At 38.0% G+C, this 16588-nt stretch overlaps 1 protein-coding gene across 1 annotated transcript; it reads left to right on the top strand.

The window, feature by feature from the left end:
- Positions 1–1611: 1611 nt before the first annotated feature.
- Positions 1612–16435, top strand: LOC148373183 (actin-related protein 2/3 complex subunit 1A-A). The gene is made up of 10 exons (XM_088329415.1): positions 1612–1699; positions 2174–2293; positions 4330–4434; positions 6344–6566; positions 8107–8214; positions 8489–8695; positions 9939–10014; positions 11834–12024; positions 12129–12216; positions 16173–16435. Exons 2-10 carry the CDS (start codon positions 2230–2232, stop codon positions 16176–16178), a joined length of 1068 nt encoding a protein of 355 aa, XP_088185541.1. The 5' UTR covers positions 1612–1699; positions 2174–2229; the 3' UTR covers positions 16179–16435.
- The last annotated feature ends 153 nt before the right edge of the window (positions 16436–16588 follow it).

The following is a 16588-nucleotide window of genomic DNA, read 5'->3' as shown; positions in this document are numbered from 1 at the left end:
TTGCGGTATTGTACATAGTCTTTCTTGCTGTGACTAAATTGGTGCCGTGTTGCTTTTTCAAGGTTCATTAGCGTTCAATAAGGGAAATTGCAATCAATAATAAGGGGAGAAATTGGCTGAATTTGACAGGTATGTGTTGTTGTAAGAGGTATGTACCGGTACATACAGACATGAAAATCTCTCACCCTTTGGAGAAATGTACTGTTTTGAAGTCAAAAAGGGTGACCTAAGTGAATTGTATAGATCCGAGGAAAAAATGTTTTCTGTTTAGGAAGGGGATTATTATGAGATATCCCACTGGGGCGGCAGTAGCTCAGGAGGTAGAGCGATCGTTTAAGGATTAAGGGATCCCAGTTCGAATCCCGGCTTGTCCGTGTTACATGTCGAAGTGTCCTTGGGTAAGACACTGAACCCCCAATACCCCCTATAAGCAGGTTTGCGCCTTGCATGGCTGCACAGATCACGGCTGCTATTGGGAAATGTGAAGCACAGTGTAAAGCGCTTTGGGAAGTCATTGACTTGAAAAGCGCTATAGAAATGCAGATCATTTCATTTCGTTTCAGTAAATTGGGCGTTTGAGGTGGTGCAGACGAATTGAAATCAGTAGTTTGTGCTGCAGGAGTATTGTATTTATTTGTGAGTAATGTGTTTTTGATTTTTCTCATCATCACATTTTTTTATCACGGTACCAGAGAGGAATGTTAGGGAATAGAGAAAACAGAAAGTCTTCTTGAAGACATAAATAAACGCAAAAAAGCATCAAGAGGGAAACAACTTGGACTTTGAAGGACATGAAATAAATAATACATTGTAAATTTTATGTTGGTGTTGGGTTCATAGTAGTCAATGAATGATTTGAATCATGGCTGCATGTATTCAACAACATTTGTCAATTGCTTAGTTTGAGCTGGGAAAAAGTCAAACAAAATTTTATAGCAATTTTCCACCAAAAGTTAGCGCTGCGTGTTATGCAGAAATAAATACAGTATTTTCTCAAAAGGTTTTCCCACAGGCATTTAAGATCTAGTATTAGTATTGTCACATGTCACTGACCGTCACTAGGAGGTCCGACTCATCTCTGAAGACCGGGTTGAAGCTTCACACTGAAAAACAACAGCGACCAGATGATGAAGGTGCTGTATCCAAATCAGATCAGGAGGTTTCTCCTGCTACTGGTTAATATGGAAACCATTCTGTTCCATGTGGGTGAGCAAGCCACAACCCAAAAATCAGCTCGAGGGTGATGGGCACTGCCAGGCTGTACTTGCCCAGGACACACCACAGGAAGTGGTGCCCCTACAACCCTGGTGGTTAAGGTATCAGTGAACCCTGAACATATATACATTTAATCTTAAATCTTCATTTAGAGTGAAACCCTTTTTTCAGGCAAGAATAGCTACCCTTTAACGCATCTGCATCAAAGTTTTCACTTAATGATTTAAGTTTAGTTGTATATTCTCACGAGGATGAATTCTACCTTTCCTATGGCACCAACGAGAACCAACGTTCATATGTTGTTGCATCCAAATAAAATGGTAGCTCAACACTTATTACCCAGACACACCCACTTTTCTTTTACGCCTCTAAGTAACTACACAACCACTTCCTTATAGTCCAACTGCACATTCGTGTCGACTGCCCAGAGTCCACGAATTTACACTGCTCTAACTGCTAAAGTATTTATCTGAAGCTCACATAGGTAAGTAATTGCATTGTTTTGTCATGCCAATTAAACTTGTTTATTTTCTGATACTTGATACATACAGAAGAGTAAAAAAAATAATTTACAGTAGTAGTTTAGTGGTTCTGAAGCTTGTGACTGTTAACCTTGCTGGCAATAAGGAAAGGTTAAAAATTAATCTAGCTTAGTTCATCTTTATATTGACTTACAAGAGGAATACAAATCTTTTGAGTTTTTTGTTCTCAAATGTTGTAGAGGTAGTAAAAAGTCGACTTCACTTTACAGAGTGTGCACCTTTCCTCAAAAGGTGTGTATTATTTTGTCAAGTGATTATGCAGAAGCAAAGGCAAACAAGAAAGAGAGCATAGAATTTCATTGTGTTTAACCAAATGTTCCCTTAAATACAGGAAAATAAGTGAAGAACATATTAACTGGACTTTCTTTTGCTCTTCTGTAATTCACAACTAAATATATCTCTGATCTTATTCTCAGGAGACTGTCTAGGCTTGCAGTCACATTCCAAAAGCTTCTCCCATCTTTGTTCAGACATGTCACGCTACAGTTTTGGTCTTGAGCCACTTTCTTGCCACACCTGGAATAAAGACAGGAATCGTAAGTGATTCATAGCCAATCACTTGCAAAGAAGTATTTTCTGTTGGAGAGAAACCATAGCGGGCATGCGCAATCGTTATTGTGTTCTTAATCTAAGGTTTGTAATTGTAATAATGCTGCCGTGGAACCACAGAGCATCTGAATACAAATACAATAAATGGACTAAAGAGGTTCACTGATGGAAACACGACAGTACAACCTCTGAACCAGGGTCCCAAACCCTTTTCAAGCAGAGAACTACATTATTTTGCTAAATAGAGCAAATGGCACCCAGTTTGATATAAGTTTCTAAAATAGCAACTTAGCTGGATGGCTTGCTAAATAGCTAAAAAGTAGCTTGATAGTTAGCTAGAAAAGTAGTCAGGTAAAACCTAAAAGGTAGCTAGATAGCTAAACGAGTCAAAAGCCAACTAAATATCCATATAGAAAAAAAGCTAGTTATCTAGAATGGAGACTAAAATTTAGTACAGGGGTGACGAACACGTGGCTCTAGAGCCGCATGCGGATCTTGGCCAATAAGAATGCGTCTCTTTGCCTCATCATATTTTCTATATACTGTGGCTTGTTGCCTTGTTTCATTTTTAGTTTGTTTTTGTGTGTGTTGAGGGTGGACACTTTCCTTGAAATCAACACAAGAACAATACTTGTTGTATGTAAAGGAGAGGAGTGTGTTATGGAAAAAAAATGTGTTTTTAATTGTGTGTGTTTGTGTACGTGTGTCTGTCATGGCAGGTCAGTGCGTGGTGTGGCTCTTTGACTTTCACAGTTAAAAATTTCGGCTCATTGTGTCAAACTTGTTACCCACACCTGATTTAGAAGATAACAACCAAAACAAGATAGCATGCAAAAAAAAAAAAAAAAAAAAAAAAAGTTAGCTAGGTAGCTCGCTAAATAGCTAGAAATGTAGGAGAATACCTAGCTACACAGCTAAAATGGCAGCCAGTTAGCAAGCTAAACAAATGCAGTTTTTGCTCATTTGCTTTATAAAACCCATAAATTCAGTTTGTTGTGTTTCCTGTAAAAGAAAAAATGGAAAAATGAAAAAATATATCTGTTTAATGCATGAATACATTCTCATTATATTGTTATTGTATTATTAATTGCTTAAAAATATTTATCAATACTAGAGTAGATTTCTTTGTCCTTGAAATTCTACAATAACCATTTAACATGTTGTTACTATTTTATTACCAGGTTAATTTATAAAATAGTGTTAAGTAGACTAGGTCAATAAAAAAAACCATTTACTAGAAAATCACAAGCTATTTTCAACTGTCCTTAGGGGGCCCTAAAACATATAAAGTGTTATTGTGTTTTGTTCTACACACTGTTCATCATCATAGTTTACTGTATCAGGGAGACAAACAAGTTAACAGAAAATAAAGATTCCCAATGCAACCTTACTTTAACCTCGTTCGAAAGTTTATCTCTTTTTTTTTTTTTTGAATAGGATCTTTTAATACCCTGTCAGTTATTCATATTTTTATAAACCTTTCTTTACTGGAGTTATTGATCGATTCCATAATTTAATTGTCACCATGCAATAATGGCCTCAATTTCTTACAGACTGTACTTACTATGCGTTAATGGCTGTAGTCACATACTGCTGGGCCATTATTGCATACGATTTCATTTTCAAATCCAGTAATAGTTCGTTAACGTTTCCTACAAGTTCATCAGGCCGACATCGCATAAGAAACATTAAGGCCACTATAGCCAGGAAAAATGTTTTAATTAATTATCCGCTGATTAGCGATTGTCACAACAAACTTTTTGAATTATGTAGTATCAGTACTGATTGAATAGTCATTAAAAAAAAAGGAAACTAATTAAGTGCAAGTAATGTTTTTACCTCGCAAACCAATTATTGTCATGAATGCCATTTTCACATGAGGATAACAACAAATTGTCTTAGTTGTCCGGATTTGTTGGATAGCTGATTAATCAAAATTGACTATTGAAAATTGATTCCTGCCCATTTAATACATTTGAAAATTAATACAATAGAAACATGTTGTAAATGTTTTCCAATACAGAACTTGCAGTAAGTCCCAACAACAATGTGGTGAACATTTATGAGAAAAGGGGTGGAGACTGGACCAAGGTCCACGAGCTTACGGAGCACAGTGGACGCATCACAGGTATAAGTCACTTGAGTGTGTTTAAGGGTGCCACAAACCTCAAATGTTTAGATATGTCTCATCTCATCTCATTAACCGTACCGCTTATCCTCATTAGGGTCGCGGGGGGGCTGGAGCCCATCCCAGCCATCTCCGGGCAGTGGGCAGGGGACACCCTGAACTGGTTGCCGGCCAATCGCAGGGCACACAGGGACAGACAACTCATTCGCTCATTCACACCTAGGGACAATTTGGACCGGCCAATTCACCTGAAATGCATGTCTTTGGAATGTGGGAGGAAACCGGAGTGCACGGGGAGAACATACAAACTCCGCACAGGAAGTCTGGAGCTGGATTTGAACCCACGACAGGTTCCCATGACATGAACTGTGCCGCACAAGCGCTAACCATTGCCCCACCGTGCTGCCCATGTTGTTTTATTATTGTTTAAAACCTCATCAATTTGTTATGTGGGTCAGCAATGCACACTGCAGTAATGGATACATGTAAAAATTAAATTTGCTTTGGAGATTCAATTTAAGATAATAAAAGGAGTTTGACGGAATTTCCAACTTTTTTTACTCATAGCCATCTCTTGTCATGTGTCATCATTGCTGCCTCTGTCATGTAATTCATGATGTGCTTGCATCTATGTGCATTTCTTAGACGAGTTTAAATAAACTCTTCCTTTTCCATCTTTCTTGGGGTTTGGGTTGGCTTTTGGACTCTACAGTGGGACCTCGCTACTTCGCGGTTCGACGTTCGCGGCTTCAGAGCTTCGTGGTCTGTAATGGTTAAAATAAATAAATAAATAAATAAATCACTCCCGGGTGCGCGACAGAGCGAGTTCGGCGGACGCGGCGTCACACAGCGCGACGCGAGAAAAGGCAGCCCCCCCGCGACCCTAATAAGGATAAGCGGTGCAGATAATGAGATGAGATTTTTTTTTTTTTTTTGAAGGGGCGTCGCTATTTCGCAGATTTTCACTTTTAGCGGGTGGTTTTGGTTCCCATTAACCGGGTCTAAAAAAGAATAATTTAAAAAATTTTAAAAAAGGTTTTTTTTTTTTTTTTCCTTTTGAAGGTGCGCCGCTACTTCGCGGATTTTCACTTATCGCGGGTGTTTTTGATCCCCATTAACTGCGATAACCAAGGTCTTACTGTACGTGCATTTCATAGATGTGCTCGACTAAACTTTTCTTTTTTCTATCTTTTTAGGGATTTGGGTTTGCGTTCGGACTGTAGTTAAAACAGGCCTTTTCTTACCTTTAAGTTTTTCCTGTTTCACTAAAAAAGAATTGCAATAACGACTATAAAGTCACCCTCCAACCCTACTGCTTTTCCTATTTTTTTCCACCTAATGTTAAGCCCGTCCCAGAAGAGCGTTAATAAAAGTAAGGTAAAAGCAGATAGGTGTGGTGGGAAAAAAATATAAAGGCTCTTTGAACTCAGTTCGGGGGCATTATTAAAATATACCCATAGCTAAAATATTCTACTTTTAACTGTTTAATAAAACAAATGATGCACCCCACCATTATAAGCTCAAAATATTTAAATATTCAGTTTACACATTGTTAAATGTATTACCGGTACTATACAAAATTGTATTCTCTGCCTTTTCTGCAAAACATGTATTTTGAAATTTTTTTCAGCCAGAAAGAAACTTTGAAGTGATAAAAGGTTCATTTTTTTGTATGGATTGTTTAATATAAAGTGTTAGTGGAGGGAGTGTAGCTGTTTATTATACCTAATATCAGGCTACTTGACCATAGCAGTATACCAAGCACTTTGGGTAAACACATCAGAGCAAAAAAAAAAAAAAAAACGTAACTAGAATATGACCTACAAAGTATGAATAAAGTGAATTCATTTGGCAGTCCAAAGAGGGGACTTTTGATATGAGGACTTAAATCTTACCATCGTGTTCACAGGTATTGACTGGGCCCCTGAGTCCAATCGCATCGTGACCTGTGCCTCCGACCGAAATGCTTATGTGTGGACACTCAAGGATGGCTTGTGGAAGCCAACTCTGGTCCTTGTGCGAATTAATCGTGCAGCCACCTGCGTGAAATGGTCGCCTAAGGAAAACAAGTTTGCCTTAGGCAGCGGAGCTCGACTCATCTCTGTCTGCTATTTTGAAAAGGAAAATGATTGGTAAAACCGAAAGGGAAAATAACACTTCTCTGATTTAATAAAGGTGTCTGTTAACACATTCACACTTCCAACAATTGTATTATGCTCCTTGGTAGAGAACGGGCATGTCAAACATAAATTCATGAATATGTCAAAAAAGAGGCGAGTCTCAAGGTCCTTTCTATCAAAACTTATGACATTTGATTAAATGCAAGCCGAATGCTCTCTTCGACCTCTAGAGGGCAGTGTTGAGTTTGTATGGCATGGTGAATTGGTTCTCGTGTAAAACTGCATTCACTCAACTGTTAAAATAAAGCAGTTAGCACAGTCAATGCAAAACGTGAAAATCTTTTCCCCCATTATTTGCGAACAACTGCATCCATGCATACACAGCTTTTGACATTAAAAAGCGTTAGATTTCTTTTGCACACCCAGGATCCCATTGAATGAACTGGATGAAGTGGCTAGGGGTAGGAAGGTCTAGGCTTCCCAGCTGAGGCTGCTCCCAATGTGACCAGACCCCGTATAAGCATAAGATAATGGATGGATGGATGTTTAAAACTGGAAGTGGGAATTTTTTACCAAAACAGAAATCTAATGCGGGCGGCACACCAGCTGGGTAGTTAGCACGTAGCCCCAAGCTGCGGATGTTCAGGGTTTAAGTCCAGCTACTGCAGCCTCCCCCTGTAGAGTTTGTATGTTCACCTGGGTAGGTTTCCTCTGTGCACTCTGATTTCCTCCCACACTCCCCAAAACATGCATGTCAGGATAATTGGCTGGTCCAAATTGTCACTAGGTGTAAATGAGCGGGTGAGTTGTCCGTCTCTGTGTGCCCTGCGACTGGCTGGCAACCAGTTCAGCGTGTCCCCTGCCCACTGCCTGAATATGACTGGGATGGGCTCCAGCACTCCCGCGACCCTACTGAGGATAAGCGGTGCAGATAATGGATGGATGGATGGAAATAAATTAGTATCGCTTCAAAATAAAGCAGCCATATGTTCAAATACTTTTGTCAACATTTTATTGTTTTGTTCTAATTTGAAGAAGTTGTATATATATTTTTAAAATTGGTCGATTTTATTTTTTCAGCAGTAGGCATTTCTGAGGGGCAAAAACAGTTAGGGGCAAAAACAGTAGTCCAACATGTAAATTGTTTGCAGGTATGCTAAATGTGTTTTTTTCACTTGCCATTAATGATTATAATACGTAGCGTAGGTTACTAATGTAGGCTGAATAATGAAGCATGAAACTGAAAAACAAAGCTAAGATTTCAGAGTTGACATTCTTTTACTGATCTGGCCTGCTTGAAAATAGAAATTCTGTATCCGGCCGGCCCCAGAGTCAAACTTTGTTTGACATGCCTGACATGCTATCTACTCATGAATTGATGGTGTGGTTGGCAGATAAACATACTGTATGAGGCCTGCCATTGGCTGTGAAGTCTAAAGTAAAACAGACACAATGGACAATGTCTTAAATATATGCACAGAAATAGTTCACAGATGAATATAATTGTTTTCATGAAAATTTAAATATTTTAATGTCATTATTTTTTTAACAGGTGGCTGAGTAAGCACATCAAAAAGCCCATTCGCTCCACGGTTCTGAGCTTGGATTGGCATCCCAATAATATTCTTTTGGCAGCAGGGTCTGCAGACCTAAACTGCAGGTATTATCAAATGGATTTGACCTCTGCAGGAGTTCGTTGGATTGTAGAAGGATAAAAGAAGAAAATTAACAAAAAGGAGAAGCTATTGTCAATTTGGTGGTGCTGACACACAGACAAACAACTTTTCTAATTCAAATACAATAACTTTTGATTGATTTTTTTTTTTAAACACTGGTCATCAAACATTTTTATATAGAGATTTGACAAAGCTATTAATTCACAAAATGAACTCTAAACTTATCTTTTTTTTTTTTAATTTATATATATTTTTTAGAGTTTTCTCAGGGTACATTAAGGACATTGAAGACAAGCCTCGACCGACAGCTTGGGGGGCTAAAATGCCTTTTGGTGAGCTGATGTTTGAGAGCAAAGACTGTGGAGGTTGGGTGCACAGTGTCTCGTTCTCAATTAGTGGAGATCAACTCGCTTGGGTGGCCCACAACAGCAGCATCACTGTGGCAGATGCTACCCAGGAAAAAGAGTAAGTATTACTATAATAAGAGACATTGACAGAGTGTCAGTAGATAAAAAAATTGGCCTATAGCTTACATTTTTCATGTCCCCACGTGAAAACTGACTGGTTTATAGTATTGCACTGAAATACTGTATTTTCTTAATTTTCAGGTCTATAAGTTGCAGGTTTTTTTTTAGAGTTTGGCCGGGGTTGCGACTTATACTTCGGTTCAACTTATAAATGGTTTTTCTCCTTCTTAAATATGCACTTTTGGCTGGTGCGATTTATAATCCGGAGTGACGTATAGTCCGGAAAATACGGTACTCACCAACATTACCGTGTTATGTGGTCCGAAAACTTTATTGCATCACAGATGGGCTTAAAGTCCGGATATATTCTTGCAGCCCGGCCCAATGATTACATTAATAATAATAACAATAACAATAATAGCATGATAAGAATGGTAATAATGATAATAGAAATAATAATGAAATTAATAATAATAATAATAATAATAATAATCATTAAAAAAAAAAAAAAATAATAAGCCTAGTGTATGTTGGGAGCACGTCTGCGGACAGAAAAAACATATAGAGAGTCAACACAGCCGAGAAGATCATCGGCTGCTCTCTGCCCAGTCGAGAGGACAAATCACAGCTTGCGATACTGCAGCAGAGCCGTCACCCTGGCCACCACCTCTCTGACCGGTTGCCCACTGGAAGGCGTACAGGTTCCTTAAAACAAGGACAAACAGGCTTAGAGACAGCTTTGTCTACAGGGGCATTACCTTTCTGAATGAGTGGACAAAACTGTGAAAACATATTTTGCGACTTTTTTGTTGTTGACGCTAGATGTTTAGCTTGTGACTTTTTGGGGGATTTTTGATATTTAAGATTAGACATGGCACTCCAGGGTAAGACAGGTACTAAAGACTTTGAAGAGAAGAAGAGATAAAAGTCTATCAGGATAAATAGACAAAAAATAATTAAATCATTAGTGCTTAGAAAACGGGCCTGAGTTATGATAATAATGCAATGAAAAGAATAGTACATCATAACAATAGTGTGATTAAAAGAAGTGAAATACCATTTAGCATCAGCAATTTAAAATACCCAATATAATTTACAAGGTACATATTTACACAGTTTCATGCAATAGTATATATTTTCAGTTTTATTTACTGTAGCTACAACAAAAGAAGAAAGAATAAAAAATGTGCAAGATATGTAGTTGATATTGTTTTTTTTGTGTTTTTTTTTTTCATTTTTAGGACGACACAGCTTACGATTGACAGTCTTCCACTGCTGAGTATCTTATATGTCAGCCCCACTGAGATTGTTGCTGCGGTAATTATTGACCTTCTAGGAGCACTTTTGTGTGCTTCTGTGAGTGTGTGTGGTATACATAGTCCTCTGAGTAAAGACAAATGATGTTTATTCGTATAGCCCTTAATCACAAGAACTCTCAAAGGGCTGTACAGACTATTACAGACTACAGTCTATTATTACGAGATCCCCCGATTTTAAATCTAGACCAGGGCAAGGAAGAACTTAAAACCGCAGCGTGAGAAAAATATAGAAACTTGGAGAAGGGACCGCACATGAGGCAATCCCCCTTCCCGGATGACCAGGCTGCAATGGATGTTGCCAGGGCATCAACAAAAAAATGCACAGACATCATTGGCATGAAATATAGGTCATTCATGAGCCATAATAAATAAGTGTGTTTTAAGCCTAGATTTTAAACAGTTCTACTGAGGTTTCAGATCGAATCGTTGTGAATAATGCCGTTTTGTAATAGCGTTATTTTTTCAGAAACAGGGTAATCTAAATTGTTACTTTTTCTAATGTTACACGCCCTTATCGTTACTGACGTTTTTTGAGTGCAGAACGTCAACGGCACACCTGACGCTTTTTTTAGCTGCGTGGTTTTCCTCTCACCTTCAAATTGTTTTACATTACGTATATAGGATCATGTAACTACTCAAAATAGCAGACATCATATACTGAAGTAAGATAGCGATTACGAATATGCACGGAAGGAAAAGGCGAACGTGGGCTGTGTTTTGACAGCCCCCAACTTGTCTCTTTCGCGAACAAAACGTCTATATTAGGTCCCAACATTGGAAGTTAACGAAGGGAGCTGGGTCCCCACCAATCAACAGCTGGTTCACTCCAATACGCCTTTTTTCTGTGTTGTTTACTTTAAATCTGTTGAGCATAGAATGGTTAAAATTGTTTAGTATTTTAGCTTTTTTTGTAGATTTATAAACACTTTGATTATATTTCCCCTGTTTTTCAGTGTTTATATAATAATGTAACGTTTGTTATTTTTTCTTCTTTTACCAATCTTTTTCCCTTTGTGATTGTATTTTTTGTTTAGTTTATTCATTCATTCATTCATTCATTCATTCATTCATTCATTCGTTATCTGCACCGCTTATCCTCAGTAGGGTCATGGGCGTGCCGGAGCCCATCCCAGCTATCTTCGGGCAGTGGGTAGGGAACACCCTGAACTGGTTGCCAGCCAGTCGCAGGGCACACAGAGACAGACCACTCACTCGCTCATTCACACCTAGGGACAGTTCGGACCGGCCAATTAACCTGACAGGCATGTTTTTGGAATGTGGGAGGAAACCGGAGTGCCCGGAGGCAACCCACTCAGGCATGGGGAGAACATGCAAACTCCACACATGAAGGTTCGATCTCATGACCTCAGAACTGTGCCGCACACGCACTAACCACTGCGCCGCCGTGCTGCCCTCGTTTAGTTCATTTTTTCTATTTTTGTAATGTGATGAAACTTTCTTGTCCTAGTTAAAATCATACCTGCTAGAAGGGAGGTAACAAACATGAATTATAGTTCTAGTAATATTCTTAATGTGTAACTGGAAGGACCTTTGACATACGAAACCGTAATGTGGACAAAATCTGTGGAAGATATTTTGTGCATTTTATAGGTCTCAACTTGAGACGTGCAGAGTGAATTCAACTACATTTGAAAAAAAATGATTAAACACTCGCAAAATATTTACATATAACCTGAATAATCACACTTCACACAAAACATTTTCTTATAGGCATGTTTCTAACACAACAGTAATAGCACAATATAAATGATATTTAATGCATTTAATATTATCACTTTGATATGCTTGTCTTTCAGGGACATGACTGTTGTCCCTACCAGTTCATCTATAGGGGACCAGGCTCCCTGAAATTTGTAAAGAAGCTAGAAATTACCAAGCAATCTTCTAGAACTGGCATTTCAGCCATGCAACACTTCCGTAATCTGGATAAGAGGGCTACTGAAGATGACAACAACGAGTTGGACACTCTTCATCAGAACAGCATCACGTAAGAATAATTGCTATTTTTCAGAGCCTTTGTGTTGTAATGTATAGCAAAGTATTTTGGTTTTCTATGTGTTTAGCGAAATAAAATTATGTTGTGTTCTGTAGGCAGTTGTGTGTTGTTAAGGGAACTTCTAATGTGGAGAAGTACAGTAGTGTGGGACTAGATGGAGCCATGGTGATGTGGGATTTCAAGGTAGGGTATATGACCTCTTCTACAACCTCAAGTAAAAAGTATGGAATCACCAGTCTTGGGTAGGCTCTCACTCAAATATTTTAATCTGTAGAAAGAACAGATTACAAACATAAAACAATCGTAAGGGTATTCCCAAATGCAACATATTGAAATTTAGAAACACTAAAATAAATTAAGGAAAATACATTGCAATAGTTTTATAGAGCAAGTGCAGGAAAAAATATAGAACCACTCAATTCTGAGGAATAAAAAAATGGAATCAGTGCATTTTGAGTGGAAAATAAGGACACACCAAGTCAATTTTCTTTTCCTTAATTGGGCACCTTAGATTAAGTCTGCTTGTTAGTCAGCAGTTAAAAACAGCGCAGTTATCATACCTTGGAGGGCTCCTGGACTAAGTGGAGTGTCAAGAATCATGGCTCTAACAAGAGAGATGTCTCCTCTTGAGACCAGAGACAGGATGGACAAACTTCTTGAAGAAGGTAACTCTACTCGTAGGCCTTCCAAAGATGTTGGCTGTTCACGGTCAGCTGGAGCGAAGATTTGGACTAAGTACAAACAGCATTGGAAGGTTGCGAAGGTCAGGCGTACTAGTAGACCATGGAAGACATGTAGGCGTCGAGACAAACAAGTTAAGATTGATGTCTTGAAAACAGAAAATGCACACCAAGACAAATGAAGAGGAAATGGGTGGTGGAGTCAATTTACGTGACAGAACTGTGCGATATCACCTGAAGGAAATGGGATTTTCTTTAGGAGAGCTAGAAGGAAACCATTACTTTACACTTAAACACAAAAGAACAAGACTGCAATGGGCCGAGGAGAGGCAATCATGGACTGTGGATGAAGGTTATCTTAAGTGATGAGTCATGAATCTGCATTGGATAAGGGGATGACACTGGAACTTTTGTTTGGTGCCATTCCGGTGAGATTTACAAAGAGGACTGCCTAAAGAAAACATCAAATTTCCCACAGTCCTTAATTATATGGGGCTGCATGTCAGTCAAAGCCACTGGGGAGATGGCCATGATTAAATATGTTTAAGTGCATAATTTCACATTGACATTTTGGACAGCTTTCTTATTTCTTTAATTGAAAAAATGTTTGGGGATGATGAACTTATTTTCCAAGATGACAATGCATCATGCCACAGAGCAAAAACTGTGAACGCACTCATTGGAGAAATACACATCCAGTCAATGTCATGGCCTGCAAATAGCCCAGATCTCAACCTAATTAAAAACCGGTGGTGGAAACTAAAAAAAATTGTTCAGAGCAAGGCTCTGACCTGCAAAGATGATCTGGCAACTGTAATCGAAGATATTTGGTACCAGATTGATTAAGAATAATGTTTTTCACTAATCGAGTCCATGCCTAAGAGACTGCAAGCTGTCATAAAAGCAAAAGGTGGTGCAACTACTGATATGTTTTGACATTTATTTCTTTGTCTGTTTTCCACGATTCCATTTTTTTCCCTCAGAATGGAGTGATTACATATTTTTTCCTGTGCTTGTTCTATAAAAGTAGCATTTACTGACTACCACAAAGTTTTTTTATTTATTTATTTTACTCTTTCTGAATGCCAATGAGTTGCACTTTTGAAAAACATTATTATTTTTTCATGCTTTTTATCTGAGTTTGTTCTACAAAATAAAATGTCAGAGTCAGTACTTGTCCAAGACTGATGACCCCATACTTTTTGCTAGGGGTTGGGTTCAGTGTAACCATTGATGATTAATTGTACTGTAATTAACACGGTGTACTCACTACACTGGCTGTTTAAAAGATGGTTCTTGGATTGGATCTATACCAGGGGTCGGGAACCTTTTTGTCCCTAAAAAAGCCATCATAGCAAATTATTTTAATTGTTTTTTTTTTGAGAGAGAGCCATACATTATGTTGAAGGACAAACTTTAGATAAAAATGCCAGAGCCTCTCTCCAATTTTTCAGCACATTTTATTTATTTGTGATTTAATAAAATGTATGAAAAACATATCAATAGGTTCCCAACCCTATTGTCCTGGGATCGATACTTCAATTATCCACCCACTTCCTCAAAGCGCCACTGCTCTATGCAGAAAGCGCAGCCCTTCTTTCCCTCATCTAGTGTCCTCAACCATTCTCCAAGTTTATGCCTTATTTGTGTCCGACTGGCACACTTTAAGTTTGCCTACCTACCTGTAGTATGGCTGCATACTGCCCGCCAGGTAGAATAAGGGAGACAAATATATGAGTCACCCCTACCAGAAATTAAATTGACAGGAAGTGCTGTTTGGTATGGAATTAGTTTTCAAATACAGAAAAGAACAATGCTTGGTGTCATTTGAGTGGTAAAGTGGTCTACTACTCTGTCAACACCACACATTTACATAAACACATGACAAAAAAAAAAACAATGAGCTGCAACAAATATCGAAACATGTCACTGTTCCTGAACAAACTTAGTAAATTTGTTGTCACCATGCAATAGAGCCAATGAGACACAATTGACACTTCATTTGCATTTTCAAAAATTGTGGAATGGAAGGTATTTTAGTTGTCTTTGTGACATTGTTATACGGTATTTATATTTTTGTGAAAGTGCTTTTTTGGTTCGACTATCCTGGCTACTTTTCTAAATCCATTGTAAAAGAAATATTTATAATTATTTTGTTTGTATTGTGAAAGTTTGCAGTGTAGTTATTTAATACACGATGAAACATTTTTATTGCCTAAAATCTTTTTCCTCATTTTTTCGTAATGTTCGACTAACTCAAGGGGAGAAAGGTTCAATATTTCAAGGATCATACCGATAAAGGAAAGAAAAGAACAAAAGCTATCGGTATCAGATTAGTTTTGACCAATACCACCATGTATTTACTAGAATCTGATCAATACGAACATTTCCGGTATCGCTTACCCCTATTGAGAAGTGAAATATATGTATGCATTCAAACTGGAATAGCATTTGACACAAATTTTTGAGAAGGACAAATATTATTATTATTATTATATTATTAACAATAATAATATACTTATTAACAATAAGAATAACGCTGTTGCCGGACATTCTACTGGGGCTGTAGTTTGGGCAGTAGTTTGTTAAAAAAAGTGGCAGTAAGGATTGCCAAAGAGCAATGTGACCGCATGCAGCTCCAGAGCCGCTTGTACACGAAAGCGGATGTTTTATTGATTTTTTGGGGGGGTATTTATTGGGGGTGCCTTGACACAAAACCTAAAGACACCCTCTAAGGACAGCTGGGTCATTGTGATTTTCTAGATAGATATTTGTTTTTGTGGTTGACTGAGTCTATTTAACCCCACAACCAATAATCAACTCGTACCGGCCGAGTTAATTGCTAAACTAACCAAGTTGAAAATGAAGGGTTGATGTCTAACTCAGTCAATGGCACTGGATTCAAAATGCATCTTTGATGTCTGTTACCGTTATTGGTAAATATTTAGACAAGTAAGTTAGTTACAAAATAGTTCATTGGGAAAGTTAGTTATAAGCTAACCAGTTCATTGTGGCATTTAGCTCATTTACAGCCAGCTCAGTTAACTAATTGCTAGCTTCGTTCAGTAGAAAATAGAGGATGACGTCTAAACCTGTCGACATACAAATGGCTACATGCTAACGACTACATGCTAATAAGTAGATGCTAATGGTAAGATACTAACGGCTAGATGTTAACAACTACATGCCAATGACTAAATGCCATGCTAACGGCTACATGCTAATGGATGCATGCTAATGACTAGATGCTAATTATTACATGTTAATGAGTAAATGCCAAGAAGTAGATGCTAACAACTACATGCTTACAAGTAGATGCTAACAAATAGATACTTATGAGTAAATGCTCACCACTACATTCTAGTGACTACATGCTCGCGACTACAGGCCAGAGCCTTTCCCTAACTGTCTCAATTGCCCGAGGAATTGTTTAGTTTTAATCTATATTTTCTTTTCCAGAACTGAGGCGAAGTCGACTGACGGTCATGGTGCTTGTTACTTTAATATTTAGCATATGAGAATCCTCAGCTCTTGACATTGAACAATCCCACATGCGCCTTCTAAAAATGGCGAATTGGCTAAAGATCCACCTCAGCAGACTGATGACGACTGTGGGGAGCTTCTCAGTTTCTTCTTAACTTCTATACTTACTGTATACTTTAATGATTTTTTTGTTCCAACTTGATAAGGACAATTATTAAATGTTTGGGTACTTTACATTACATTTGTCTGAGTATACTGAATGTACTTGTACTTGAGTATACCCGATAAGGTATACTTAAGATACACTGCATTTTCATTAAGGGAGCAGAAATACAATGCTGTACAATGCTACAATGTAACAAACTTAAATATTGTAAACGCGTAAAAGTAGT

This window comes from Urocampus carinirostris, chromosome 1 (assembly GCF_059441175.1).
Source record: "Urocampus carinirostris isolate Australia breed hairy pipefish chromosome 1, RoL_Ucar_1.0, whole genome shotgun sequence".
NCBI classification, from domain to species: Eukaryota; Metazoa; Chordata; class Actinopteri; order Syngnathiformes; family Syngnathidae; genus Urocampus; species Urocampus carinirostris.
This window is presented reverse-complemented; position numbering and strand designations above follow the sequence as displayed.